The 15594-nt window shown below is 38.0% G+C and overlaps 1 protein-coding gene across 1 annotated transcript in view; it reads left to right on the top strand.

The window, feature by feature from the left end:
• LOC126272524 (cytochrome P450 6k1-like) overlaps positions 1-15594 on the top strand; it is a 183975-nt gene that overhangs the window by 128379 nt on the left and 40002 nt on the right. The window contains exon 6 of the mRNA XM_049975440.1: positions 1277-1498. Coding sequence (XP_049831397.1) covers positions 1277-1498 — 222 coding nt within the window. The remainder of the gene's footprint in view (positions 1-1276; positions 1499-15594) is intronic.

The following is a 15594-nucleotide window of genomic DNA, read 5'->3' as shown; positions in this document are numbered from 1 at the left end:
TTTTCCCTTAGAACAGTACGTGCAATAAATAAATGAGGGTCCAACAAAAAAGTTAGTCTAATTTGCCAATTTTCATTCACATCTGACATGTGGCATTATATTCTAGGGAAACTCTTCCCATTCACAAAGTACACCAATGGCTCAGAAATGGGCAGTTCGGATAATATGTGGTGTAAGTTTGCCAACTCCCTGTTCAGGAGTCTGCAAATTGTGAAATTGGCTCCTAAAACCTATTTTCTTTAATGTACTTTGTTATTAATAATATAAGCTTATTCGGAATAATTTGCAGCTTTCACTTGGTTAAAACTAAGTAGAAATTCAGTCAGCATTTGGATCGCACCTCCTTGACTCCCCTACAAATAGGTGTGCATTATTTTGCTCCATCCATTTTTAATAAGCTACCATAATAATTTTTAAAAAAATGTTAGCAGTAATCTTGGCACTTTAAAGTCTGAACAGTAGAATTTCCTCACGACTCACTCCTTCTATTCTGCTGGGATCTTCATGGGAAAAATTAAGCTAATTTCAGTATTGTAAAGTTGATTATACATATATCTACACAGCAGCTTACAGTCTGCAGAGGACTCATGCATATTTTATTTTATGTGTTATTAACTGTGGTTAAATTTCATGTATTGACTCTTTCCATGTTCATGGAGGTTTACTCCTGAGTCTGGTCCTACAGAGCTAGAAATATTGAATTTAAAATAAAAGTAAATTTCATTATGTTCCTAAACATAGCTTCCTGCTAATTTTGGATGCATTCAAGAGATTAGAACAGTAATTTTTTTTAAATCTAAGTAACTGTAATAAAATTTTATGGTGGCCCCATAGCTTTTCTAGATGAACTGGGACAGTAGAATTCATTGAAAAATGATTGATAAAGTCCCTCTTATGTTTCTAGGGTATCTTACTGTGTTACAAATGTAAATTTCATAGCAGACTTGACCTTCACTGTGATGTTAATGTGACGTGAAGGCTGCACTGGAGTTTAAATGAATACATGTAAATAGATCTAAACATTATAATAGGATATACAGATAATTTTAAATTTGCCATTTATGTTTGAACATTGAGGAGTTCTTGCATAAGACACGCTATTGCAAAGACAAGTTTTGAGAAGACAAAAGATGAACTTTTATCATTAATTTTCTAATAACAATAATAATATATAGCACGTGCTGTTTATGAGACAATACCATAGATTCAAAATAATTTGCTTGATTTTGGTGTCTGTGATCTTGAATGTTTGAGCATTACGTTGTTGTTTCCACAGAGCTCACAATGGAAGATGTGGCTGCACAGGCGTTTATCTTCTTTGGAGCGGGCTTTGAAACATCTTCATCAACTATGAGCTTTGCTCTCCATGAACTGGCACTCCACCCTCATTGCCAAACGAAGTTGCAACACGAAATCGATTCTGTTCTTGAAGAAACTGGTAGAGATATCACTTATGATGCTCTCTCCAAAATGTCTTACCTTGATAAGGTAGTATCTGGTAAGTATGCTGAACACTAATACTTGTTTCTGGTACTCAAATTGTCACCCACTAAATTAATAGTTAGTTCATTGCTCTAGTGTTGGCGTTGAGGTAGAGCAGGCACTGTACTTTGCGTTAGCAGGCTCATAGTCATGACTGTCTTTTTTTTTAAACTCTGTCTTATGCAAAGCAGAATTTGCTTTTTGTTATTAATCCAGACATGTATCAATATCCAAGTGTCACATTCTATTTATCACATTTATTTTCGTAAAATTCCATAACTAAAAATGATAATGCATGTATTTTGTTTTGTTTGTTGGGGTTGTTCACCTGAATATTACATTGCGAGTAAAAAGTTACGTTTACAGATCGGCTTTTTTATGTCGTGTTCTTATCGTTTTGTCAGCGTGCCATCTGCAAACTTGTCAAGAAGAATCCTGTGCATTTTCCAAATACCGTTTTGCAGGTAGTGGTTATTTACATTACTGTACTTACATTTTCCGTCCTGTTGTGTATCTCTGATGGATATGTTTTTCTATTGCTATTGTGTACACTGTTGTCACACCGTTTTAATATAATTTCATTCTCAATTTTTTCTTCACGTGTATCAGAAAACGTGATTTGAGCAGATGCTTCTCTCTCCATCCTCACTGAGAGACACTCTGTTATTGTTGCTGCTCAAGCTTTTGTATGTGATAGTTCTACTCTGTTGTGAATTTTTGATAGAGAGTATTGCTTTCTATGAGAATTTAATATCAGTTTCAGTGTTGTTTGGGTGGTGGTTTTCTTGTGCGAAATGATCTGTAAAAGTGGAGTTTGTACTGCCACTTCTTAAGGCTCTGAGTTGTGCAGAATATCTCGTTTTAAAATTTCTGCATGTTTGGGCTATATAGACAGACTGGTGTAAACTATAGTTAGCAGATAGATTCCTCTTTCAGAGAATTTGTCCGTGGAGGCGTTTCTTGTGATTAACCTTTTCTGTACTGAATGTGAAATAATATTCATAGTCACTATTTCTTCAGAATGTTCCCCATCCTGTGCAGATTTTCGTTGCTGTATGTCAGTATGTGTCACGCTGTGTTCTTCACAAAGTTTCCTGGATCCCTGCTTTTGTCACATGTTTGTGTTCCCGGTTCTATTATGTGGCTGGTAATTTGTTCATGATTTTTCTTCCATAATTTGTTTCTCATTTTGTTGTTCAGCATTTTTATTATTTGTGTCCTGTTCCCCTTTTGCTCTGGTTATCTGGAGGATTGTACTTCATTCATGAATGTACCTGAGACTGTCCAGTGAAGTTCTGTTGAGCCTGGGGTGATTGGAAAGGTTGTGAATGGTTGTACCTGTGGCTGTAGGTTTCCTGAATATTCCACAATTACATTCTTTTCTGTGTGTAGTGATCTGTAAGAAATTAAGTTTCGTCTCTGCTTTGTCTCAATTGTGAATTTTACTTTAATGTGAACTGTATTTATGTCAGTGCATAATTGTTTTGTCTGGGTGAATGTTTTGTCCATCAGGAAAATGATGTCTACACAACAGTATCAGTATATGACCTTGTATTGTTCTGCATTTATAACTTCATTGAATGTGATTCAGAAATATGTTTGAAAGTAGACCAATGATGGGTGAACGCATTGGTACGCCTTGTTTTTGTAGATAAAATTCCTTGCAGTTCTTTTCTGTTACGATCTTTAGGATGGCTTAAATTTCATTTATGTTTGTATTTGTCGTGTTCCCTTGTTTCCGCAGTGCTTTGGCAAAGCTGATTGTTTGTCCTACTGGCAGATTTATGTACATGAATGTGATGTCAAAAGATGTAATGTTTAAATTTGATGGTATATTTAGATCTTTTTTTTGTAACAGTTCATTGGTGTTTCATACATTTCCATTTCACGTGAAAGTGTGCTATTTCTGTAGTTCAGTACTGCACACATGTGTCTAGACAGGTGGTAATACAGTGATTCAGTTTTTTATTTTGTGTTTCTTTCTTCCTTAACATTAGTGCTTCTGTGTATTATTTTGTTTCTTGTATGCTGTCATCGAAATGGGCTGACTTTTTATGAAATAAGTTAATTCAGGTTGCGTTTTATGTAACTGAACATTGAGCTGCTATTTTTTACAGCACAGAGGAAGCGAATTTCTTCTTTTAACCAAGTAATTTCTTTTGGCGCAGTTGCTGTTTACACTGACTTTTACAAAATAAGGAATTATATTATTACTCAGACATGTTTTGTTAAACCTGATGTTGGGGAGTGTTTTGTGCAACTGTTATATTCTTTAATTTCTTGTAGAGCTTCTTGGGGAATGCTTAGCATTACACTGAGAGAATTATCTTGCTGGGCTAGAATCTCCTGTTCACGTCTTTTTTTCATTTTTTTTGCAGTTGAAATCTAGGGTTTTTTTAAACTCCACTTTATTGAAAACATGATTTATTTTTTTACTCACAAGACGTCTTTCGACACCTATACATCATCTTCTTTGGGTCAACATTTATTTCCGTATTTATTTCTGTAAACATGATAGCAAGGTCACGCTTTTAGTCGATAAAATTATGACATGTGCATTTTGTTTGGTTTTTTCGGTTGTTCACCTGAAAAAAGGGGAACAAAAAAGCATTTCTATAAAAATGTATTCCCACTAGCAATATAATTTTCAGATGAATAATCTTAACAAACTGAATAAAATGCACATTATAATTTTCAGGCAAAAATAGATGAACAGAAATGGACTTTGTGTTATGTTTTATAGAAATAAATTTGATCCACAGAAGATGACATATATAGGTCTCAAAAGATTTCTGCTGTGTAACACAAAATAAACTTTGTTTTGCACAAGGCAGAGTTTAAAAAACCCTGAATTTGAATCACAAATACGAAATAAAATGTCAGCAGGAGCAAGATCATTCACTCAGAGCCATGCCAAATAGTTCCGACGAAGCTTTACAACGCATAAAAGGATACAAAAGTTGCACAAAACTATCCTCAACATAAGGGATACCAAAGTCTGCCTAAGTAACAATATAATGCCTGGTTTTCTAAAAGACAATGTAAACAGCAAGTTACCTTCTTGACAAGTAGCCAAAAGAAAAGAAGAAATTATTTGGTTAAAAGAAGCAATTCGTTTACTATTTGCTGAAAAATAGCAGCTCAGTGTTCAGTTATGTAAAACGCAACCTAAATTACCTAATCTCATAGAAACATGTCGATGACACAGAAGGAATCAAATCACACACAGAAACACTAAAAAAAGTAAGAAAGAAGCTCAAATAACTGAATCAGCTCTTGGAATCTCCAACACCAGAGAATAAAGAAGACAGAATGAGTCCTCAACACCAGTTCCATGACTGACTGATACGACAATTTTATTGACATAGAATTAACAAAGCAAGAAAAAGAGGTACTCAAAAAGCTACAAATACATCATAAACACAATAGAAAACCCAGTATAAGAAACATAAGATATAACACAACAAGATAAATTGGAAAACCCCAGTTTCAGTGCCAACTTGACAAGGGAACTAGCAGCAGAAATGAGAAAACAGGTAATCAAGAAGAACAAGACCCATACCACCTCAAAAATAACAGAACAAAACACATCCAAAAAAATTAAAGTAAAAACTACAACAACTCAAAGCAGTCATCACTGAGGTGGATAAAGATAGTACCAGGTTCTTGTGAGTGAGACAGAAGACATCAACAAAACAGAAGAATTCATAGAAGAGAGCAACATCCTTAAATTAACGAGTGATAGTTACTACCATGAGGTATGAAAGAAATGTACAGAAACTTCCGAACACCCTCAAAATCGCCATCACAGAAGCTCAAGCAAACTATATGACACAAAAGAATCCAAAGAAATAATCTAAATAGTTTAACAAAATACATAAACGCCAATGTCCAATTACAATGGTAATTACCTTCGAAAATGCACCATCTTATCACCTACTAAACCATCCACATACAGTACCATACCACAGAAATTGTTCACTTTCACAAACAACATAAACATAAAAAACACCAAGGAATTAATAGAAAAGGTAAAAGACCTAAATATTCCATCAAATTCAAACCTTTCATCTCTTGACACCACTGGCACATTTGCGTACATGGATGTGATATTATTAGAGAACAACGACGGAAACAAGGGAACAAAACAAATGCACACATAGATGAAACTGAAGCCATCCCAAAGATTATAATAGAACAGAACTTCTTCACTATCAACAAAGAGTTCCGTCTACAAAAAGAAGACTTTCCAATGGGCTCACCCATCAGTAGTCTACTTGTAAACACATTTCTGAAACAAACTAAAAACAAAATACGAATATTCAATTAAATTATATATCCGAAACAATACAAGGCTGTATATTGGCACTGTTGTGTGAACATAATTTTCTTGATAGACAAAACAGCCATCCAGACAAAACAATTAACAGTGACATAAACACAGGCTCAACACAACTCGACTGGACAAACGCAACTACACACAGTAGCTAAACACAATCCACCGAACAGCCAGAGAGAATGGGCACATCACACAAATAATAAACAAGCTGAATAACAAATTAAAAATCAAAGCATAAAAGAACAAACCATGAGCAAATTACCAGCAACAGCATAGAACCAGGAACATGAATACTTGGCAGACGAAAAGTTGCCAGAATGCATTACAGAGAACACTGAGTGGCACATACTAACACACAGCAATAAAAACCTCCACAGGATGAGGAACATCCTGAGTTAACAAGCACTACAAATGTCATTCCACACATACAACACAGTACCGGAAAATCTAAACACTAGAAACATCTTGATAACCCAATTCTCCAGAGCTGCACTCTCTGTCAGATAACCAGTTGTTAATAGAAATGTTTCTACCCGGACTAACTATGCAAATATTTTGAAATGAGATACCCTTAACAACCCAGAGCCTTAAAAAGTGGCAGTACGAACTCCACTTTTCAGATCATCTCATACTCGAAATCCACCACCTAAACAACATTGAGACTGGTCTTAAGATACTCAGAGAAAGCAATAGCTTCTATTAAAAACTCGCAGTAGAAGAGAACTACCACATAGAAAATGCAATGATTCAGCGAAAGAAAGTCTTGAATGAAAATTCAAGTATTAAGACGAATATACTGAAAAAGAGGGGCCGATTTTTTTCAGTGCTACCACACTTGGTGTTTAAAATGAGTGATTGGTCTGAAAGACCGTGTTTCGAGTTAAAGGTTAAGAAAAGAAAACTGTAACGGGAAATTTGTTCCACTATAGTTAAGAAACGCCTTATACCCCACTTTACAACTATACTCGAAGAATGGCAAAAAAATCAGACGGCTTCTTGTGATCCTCAATATACAGCAGCGTGTTCATTCTTATGGAAGGCAGAGCGAATTATTAACCAATGGAGCCAGCGCTCCATAAACGAATGTCTTGTCTTAGATTTTCTGAAAAGAAGGTAGTACGTTCCATAGTACTATCCCACTGCAATCAGCCACATAATGCTGCAGGTGGGTAAACGAGAGGCAGACAGAATTTGACAAAGGTTTGCGCAAATTCCAGGGAAGTCTACTCACCGTGCAAATAGAGAACTTGCAGTTCCTCATATAACTAACTGTTCGACGAGTGTCAAAGCGACCTTTTGTGTATAAATCATGAGGGCTGCAGTTAGTGCAAGCTACTCAGGTTGGTGATATAGGGAAACTTGTAGACCTTCATCAATACTCTCCTGGAAGACATGCACTATGGTAGATTTTTATCACAGTTGGCTGTCAGTCATAAAGCTGCACTACATGTTAGCAGTAAAACGAACTGACAGATTGTGTGCATGTGGGGACCTCAGAACCACCACGTAATTGTTGAGCATGAAAAAAACTCGCGTCAAGTGAACTCTTTTGTTTCGTTTCTTATGAAAAAAGTATATGATTCGCCATTTTCTTAGGAAAACGCAATGACCGGAATAAAGAATCATCGAATACTGAAGATTTGGATTTCCCCTCAACCTGAAAGGGCTCTAATGACTTCAATTCTAACAGGATGGAACTCCGACGTACGACACATTACGAGAATCCCTCAGTGACGCGGTGCCCAAATGTTGGATATGTCGCATGGGACCCCAAGACACTGTACTACATTCTTGGAGTATTAAGATCTCCGGACATGAACCAATATGATATTTTCTTGAGACTAAACGTGAAGGAATGTGTTTTTATCCGCAGTTTACCTCGTGACCTGGATAAAGTGAAGGACAAAGTGAGAGCTGAAGTGACTTGTGTCAATGTATATGTGTTACATACAGTTTATGATGAAGTTACCTGTCTCCTAGATATGGTCCATGCTGCTACTGGTGGGCACGTAGAGAATTTGTAGTAATTTAACTAAAAGCTTTAAAATTTTGTGAGTATATTACAAGGTGTTACCGTCAATACATATAAAGATTTTTAATCAGATCATTTTTTTGATACGCGCTGCAGTGCCTCTCATTCTGCCAACGGCCTTGTCAGGCGGCACCAATTACCCCTTTAGGTGGGAAGTGCCCATGAAGACGGAAGAATGAGGAATAACCAGCAACAGGAGGATGTAGACGGCAATAAAAGTCATAATATTAAAGATACAAATGCGTGTGCACAGAGAATGTGGACCTTAACTGAAAAAATGTTGTTGTTCTGGTCTTCAGTCCTGAGACTGGTTTAATGCAGCTCTCCATGCTACTCTATCCTGTGCAAGCTTCTTCATCTCCCAGTAACTACTGCAACCTACATCCTTCTGAATCTGCTTAGTGTACTCATCTCTTGGTCTCTCTTTACGATTTTTACCATCCACGCTGCCCTCCAATACTAAATTGGTGATCCCTTGATGCCTCAGAACATGTCATACCAACCGATCCCTTCTTCTAGTCAAGTTGTGCCACAAATTTCTCGTCTCCCCAAGCCTATTCAATACCTCCTCATTAGTTATGTGATCTACCCATCTAATCTCCAGCATTTTTCCGTAGCACCACATTTCAAAAGCTTCTATTCTCTTCTTTTCCAAACTATTTATCGTCCATGTTTCACTTCCATACATGGCTACACTCCATACAAATACTTTCAGAAACGACTTCCTGACACTTAAATCTATACTCGATGTTAACAAATTTCTCTTCTTCAGAAACGCTTTCCTTCCCATTGCCAGTCTACATTTTATATCCTCTCTACTTCGACCATCATCAGTTATTTTGCTCCCCAAATAGCAAAACTCCTTTACTACTTTAAGTGTCTCATTTCCTAATCTAATTCCCTCAGCATCACCTGACTGAATTCGACTACATTCCATTATCTTCGTTTTGCTTTTGTTGATGTTCATCTTATATCCTCCTTTCAAGACACTCTCCATTCCGTTCAACTGCTCTTCCAAATCCTTTGCTGTCTCTGACAGAATTACAATGTCATCGGCAAACCTCAAAGTTTTTATTTCTTCTCCATGGATTTTAATACCTACTCCGAATTTTTCTTTTGTTTCCTTTATTGCTTGCTCAATATACAGATTGAATAACATCGGGGAGAGGCTACAACCCTGTCTCACTCCCTTCCCAACCACTGTTTCCCTTTCATGTCCCCCGACTCTTATAACTGCCATCTGGTTTCTGTACAAATTGTAAATAGCCTTTCGCTTCCTGTATTTTACCACTGCCACCTTCAGAATTTGAAAGAGAGTATTCCAGTCAACATTGTCAAAAGCTTTCTCTAAGTCTACAAATGCTAGAAACGTAGGTTTGCCTTTCCTTAATCTATTTTCTAAGATAAGTCGTAGGATCAGTATTGCCTCACGTGTTCCAGTATTTCTACGGAATCCAAACTGATCTTCCCCGAGGTCGGCTTCTACCAGATTTTCCATTCGCCTGTAAAGAATTCGCGTTAGTATTTTGCAGCCGTGACTTATTAAACTGATAGTTCGGTAATTTTCACATCTGTCAACGCCTGCTCTCTACGGAATTGGAATTATTATACTCTACTTGAAGTCTGAGGGTATTTCGTCCGCCTCATACATTTTGCTCAACAGATGGTAGAGTTTTGTCAGGACTGGCTCTCCTAAGGCTGTCAGTAGTTCTAATGGAATGTTGTCTACTCCCGGGGCTTGTTTCGACTCAGGTCTTTCAGTGCTCTGTCAAACTCTTCACGCAGTATCGTATCTCCCATTTCATCTTCATCTACATCCTCTTCCATTTCCATAATATTGTCCTCAAGTACATCGCCCTTGTATAGACCCTCTACATACTCCTTCCACCTTTCTGCTTTCCCTTCTTTGCTTAGAACTGGGTTTCCATCTGAGCTCTTGATATTCATGCTAGTGGTTCTCTTTTCTCCAAGGGTCTCTTTAATTTTCCTGTAGGCAGCATATGTCTTACCCCTCGTGAGATAAGCCTCTACATCCTTATATTTGTCCTCTAGCCCTCCCTGCTTAGCCATTTTGCACTTCCTATCGATCTCATTTTTTAGACGTTTGTATTCTTTTTTGCCTGCTTCATTTACGGCATTTTTGTATTTTCTCCTTTCATCAATTAAATTCATTATCTCTTCTGTTACCCAAGGATTTCTAGCAGCCCTCGTCTTTTTACCTACTTTTTCCTCTGCTGCCTTCACTACTTCATCCCTCAAAGCTACCCATTCTTCTTCTACTGTATTTCTTACCCCCATTCCTGTCAATTGTTCCCTTATGCTCTCCTTGAACCTCTGTTCTTCCAGTTTATCCAGGTCCCATCTCCTTAAATTCCCATCTTTTTGCAGTTTCTTCAGTTTTAATCTACAGTTCATAACCAATAAATTGTGCTCAAAGTCCACATCTGCCTCTGAGAATGTCTTACAATTTAAAACCCAGTTCCTAAATCTCTGTCTTATATAATCTATCTGAAACCTGTCAGTATCTCCAGGCTTCTCCCATGTATACAACCTTCTTTTATGGTTCTTAAACCAAGTGTTAGCTTTTTTAACTTGTGCTCTGTGCAAAATTCTACCAGGCAGCTTCCTCTTTCATTTCCTACCCCCAATCCATATTCACCTACTACGTTTCCTTCTCTACCTTTTCCTACTACCGAATTCCAGTCACCCATGACTATTAAATTTTCGTCTCCTTTCACTGTCTGAATAATTTCTTTTATTTCATTCTACCTTTCTTCAATTTCTTCGTTATCTGGAGAGCTAGTTGGCATATAAGCTTGTACTACTGTGGTAGGCGTAGGCTTCGTGTCTATCTTGGCCACAGTAATGCGTTCACTATGCTGTTAGTAGTAGCTTATCCGCATTCCTATTTTTTTATTCATTATTAAACCTACTCCTGCATTACCCCTATTTGATTTTGTATTTATAACCCTGTATTCGCCTGACAAAAAGTCTTGTTCCTCCTGCCACCGAACTTCATTAATTCCTACTATATCTAACTTTAACCTATCCATTTCCCTTTTTAAATTTTCTAACCTACCTGCCCGATTAAGGGATCTGACATTCCACGCTCCGATCCGTAGAACGCCAGTTTTCTTTCTCCTGATAACGACGTCCTCCTGAGTAGTCCCCGCCCGGAGATCCGAATGGGGGACTGTTTACCTCCGGAATATTTCACCCAAGAGGACGCCATCATCATTTAACCATACAGTAAAGCTGCGTGCCCTCGGGAAAAATTTCGGCCGTAGTTTCCCCATGCTTTCAGCCGTTCGCAGTACCAGCACAGAAAGGCTGTTTTGGTTAGTGTTCCAAGGCCAGATCAGTCAATCATCCAGACTGTTGCCCCTGCAACTACTGAAAAGGCTGCTGCTTCTCTTCAGGAACCACACGTTTGTCTGGCCTGTCAACAGATACCCCTCCGTTGTGTTGCACCTACGGTACGGCTATCTGTATCGCTGAGGCACGCAAGCCTCCCTTCCGACGGCAAGGTCCATGGTTCATGGGAGGAGGGAAAAAATGTTATGACATTTTTTTCCAATGGTAGAAGATTCCAGATTTGAGCCCCATTCAGATCTCTGGGAACGGACCGTAAATTGGAAGGTGACCACGGGAAAAAACCCGAAAACTCAACAAAATCGTAATACACTGAAAATAAGTATGTGGAATGTCGTAACTCTAAGCATGGTAACGAAGCTAGGAAATCTAAAAGAGAAATATTGTCCAAATTTAGAAATTGTAAGGCTCTGTGAAGTGAAACGGAAAGAAGATAAAGATTTCTGGTCAAACGAATACAGGATAATACCAACAGTATCAGGAAATTGTAAAATGTTAGTAAGATTCGTTATGTACAGGAAAGCGAGGTGAAGGGTGAGTTACTTCAAGTAGTTGAACGACGAGGTTATTCTCATCAACATCGATACAAAATTCGCCAAGAACTATAGTTCACGTTTGTATGAAGACATCGCAAGCAGAATATGATGCGATAGAGAGAGCACATGAGGAAAATGAAAGAGTAACTCACTGTATAAAATATAATGAAAATGTAATAACCATGTTAAATCTGAACTCTGTAGAGGAAGGGATGGAAGGCTAATGTGAGAGGGAATATGGGATAGGTCAATAGGAATGAGAGAGGAGAAAGACTACTTGAGTTCTGCGATGAGTATCACATCTTAATAGTAAATGTAGTATTTCAAAATCAGAAATGGAGATATAAGTGCAAGAACCAGGAGATACTGGAAGATAACAGCTGGGTTACACATGGGGTCCCTCAGATGCCGAAATCGGAAATTCGAGCCCAAAACATACCCAGCAGCAGATATAGAGTACTGATGAAGAGTGTGCCCTAGTTTAATTAATAGTTAAGCAGACTCAGTGTATAAGGAAGTAACGTGCTTACGTATTTAGAAATGATAATGCGTGTTCAAAGCTCTCTGAAGCTTTACGTACTGTGATAACGAGTACCACAATGAGAGTCTGCGAACTCAAGGAGAACCAGTCGCTGCCCGGAAACAGCTGCACTCGCCGTGGTTGGCAAGCTTCAGGCTGATGCTCTTAAGCTGCAGCGACGTTGAATCATGAATGAAAAAATCTGTGATTCTTTTGGCGTCGTTGAAGTTAGCTGGAAAGCCGACTGTGACTGCACCTTTTGATTTGCAGTATCTAATCAGCTTGTCCTCACTCAGAGGTGAGTGCCAGATAGTAGCACGTTTGCGTATCTCTGAGCAGAGGGAGAACATGGAACTTGGACACACAACTGCCTGCTTAGGCCTCAGCGGCAGGTATGAGGTGTTGTTTTGTGTTGGTAACACATCTGAGCCACCATGTGTTGCCTCATCTGTTGAACCAGTGGCTGGTTTTCTTGCTGTGTATGGAGAAGCGTAGAGAGTGGGTATGCTGGTCACTGGGAGTTGATATGTTTGCTGGGAGGTCGTGTCCGAGAAGTGGAGGAGGCTCTGCTGGTGGCCGTTGAACGCAACGGGTGCAGTCAGCTGCTAACTGTAGCACGTTTCAGTGGAATGTCGCCATCCTCGGTGACTTCAGGCGGTTGCATAGGTGGACGAAGGCTGCTATCATCACAGGTGGGATGCAAGCACAGTTCAGTATTTGCAGGATCGTAGCCATAGTCGATTGCGGCCCTCCGGTTTGGAACCGAGTGGAGGGTTTAAATCAGAGGCTAGGACGATTCTACGGCGATCTCTGATACGAATTTCCTGATCTCCTCTATTGGTTGGAGAGTTGTAAAGATCCCCTCAATGACGAAGGCGTGAACCACACAAAGAAAGCGGTTACCTGGGTGGCAAAGTACTTGTGGCATGTGTTGTGTACAACTTCATATATAACGGTCAGGAGAGGTGGGCTGCAGAGTGGTATGGCATCTGTCATCGTAGGAAAGATGGACATGAACAGAAATATTTAGCGAATAAGTTAACAAAGCAAAGAGAAGATTTGCTTAGGTTGTATTTCTCCAAACGTACGAAGACTCGTTACAAATAATGCAGCAAGGAACAGAGTCTTGCTCATACAATAGCCACAGGGATGAAGCTCGTTGAACATACTTGTACACTATCTGATCAGAAGTGTCCCGACACTTAACAGCGAACATTAGATGAGAGACTGCCGATATGATGTGAGACTCGGCAGGACAACATGCTTTCCAGTGTTTCCGTGTATTGTGCTGGAGGAAGGCACTGTAACTGTTACAACATCCCATAGATGGAGTGCAACACGCTATCTTATCAAAAGGATCCAGACACCTACCGTAATCTTACTGATCGCAGATACAGAGTATCCCTCATAAGAGCTATCAGATGGATTTCTTCAAGTGATTTGGTATATATTTACAATTTCGTTTTTTCAATTTGTAGCTAGAGTTGAGTGAAACAAAATACTGCAGATCGTGTTTTAAATACGCAAAATTACTTTAATTGGTATGTTTTATAAATGACATCAAACTATCTTACAACGCTTCACGTTCTTCTTTGTTTTTTTTTTCCTCTTTTTTTATGGATTACTTTCTTCTAGTCACAGTAGTTACTCGAATGTTACGGCTGCTTGCATGCTAAATGGAGCGTTGAAGTGTGAAGTAATTGTCACTATGTAGAGGATGTATACACTGTTAGACAATCGCCAAACTGTAATAATTTCAGAAAGAGAAATATTGTATATCTGGAACACAATAACTTTTTAGTGGCGATAATATGAGGAGGGAAGGGGTGCAGATTACCGTTTCTTCAGATCAATGATCATATAAGCCTCGCTGCGACACCTTTAATTATACATTGGTTACTTTCCTCTGGCTGTGAAACAGTCCTTATACTGTAGGAGTGATGCCAAGTTTCATAGATAGTAGGAAAACAACTGCATTTGGTTCTAAGAACTGACATTCCACTACTGTGCAACGTAGCCATCCAATAGACACATCTACATCATTGTAAATAGGACACATTTAGGGATTCTTTTATTTTGGCAGGTTACCGAATAAAAAATCAAATATCAGGGAGCAAAAACTTTATTAATTTTTGCATTTACAGCTACATGCCGAAAACAACTCTTTCTTTATGTTTGCTTGATGTAGTTTCAACAATATCGAGCTTAATTTTTTACTTATGATATAACATTAAATACTAATCATATAGTATTTTTCCAACTAGTAAATTGACAAGACAGTGCATGTATATTCTCGAATTATAATACTTATCTAAATTTTTTCTGTATAGTATCTCTTTTGTGGATTTAACAATTCTGTTACTTCTTGCAGTTCTTATAGCCAGCAGCATTCAGGAATATTTAATGTTGTCTCTTATTTCCTATATTACACTACTGTTGAAACATTCCAGTTCTACCTGCATGTGTGTTGGCAGCTGTTCTAGTCCACATTATTTAGGAATTCCCATTGAAAACATTAAGTTTCCAACTTTTCCAAACAAATGGCTGTTAAATATAGCTATTCTATCAATTTCGGAAAGGCACTTCTATTGCATGATGCATAAAAAGCAGTCGACCACATTTAGATTCAATATAACCACCCTTCTTAAGCCGATACAAATGGGTGCTTATGTTTTTACAAAAACTTCGTGTATCCTTTAATATAGTAAAATCTAATGATTTAATGACTTCTGTGAGAATACGAATGTATGACTACTTTACATCCCTATTTAAGTAAACGCCGATATTTTGTATACACTCCTCATATCCAGGCTTTTCCCATATGTATCTGAACTTTGCCTGCACATCTGCAAAAGCTTCTTCTTTTTCAAATAATAGTTTATATTCCTCCTTCGTGGAAACCAATTTCGCCACATACTTCAGTTTTGGTTTTTTAAATTAGGATATGGTTTAAGTCTGTTCGATATATTTTTTCTTCAGATATGTAGAATAACATGAATCACCCACAATTCTCCAACTTTTATATTTGACGGTACTGTGGAGAATTATATCCTAGATTGAGAAAAATACGTTTCTCCAGCTTTAATATGCAACACTTCTGTACAATACAGATATTGTCTTTTTCAGAGATGTATTAACAACCTCTATGTGATTTACACGTAGGGAATTAGAATTGTAGGTAGACAGAACATAGTTTATAACCTTTTCCTCAAGTTTCGTTGTCTGGAAGGTGTACTTTTACAACAGTCAAATTTCGTGCATCCGTATTACCCAACCATAGGCAACTCGCAGAAGAAAATCTTTTATAAGGAAT

The sequence above is a fragment of the Schistocerca gregaria genome, chromosome 5 (assembly GCF_023897955.1).
Source record: "Schistocerca gregaria isolate iqSchGreg1 chromosome 5, iqSchGreg1.2, whole genome shotgun sequence".
NCBI classification, from domain to species: domain Eukaryota; kingdom Metazoa; phylum Arthropoda; class Insecta; order Orthoptera; family Acrididae; genus Schistocerca; species Schistocerca gregaria.
This window is presented reverse-complemented; position numbering and strand designations above follow the sequence as displayed.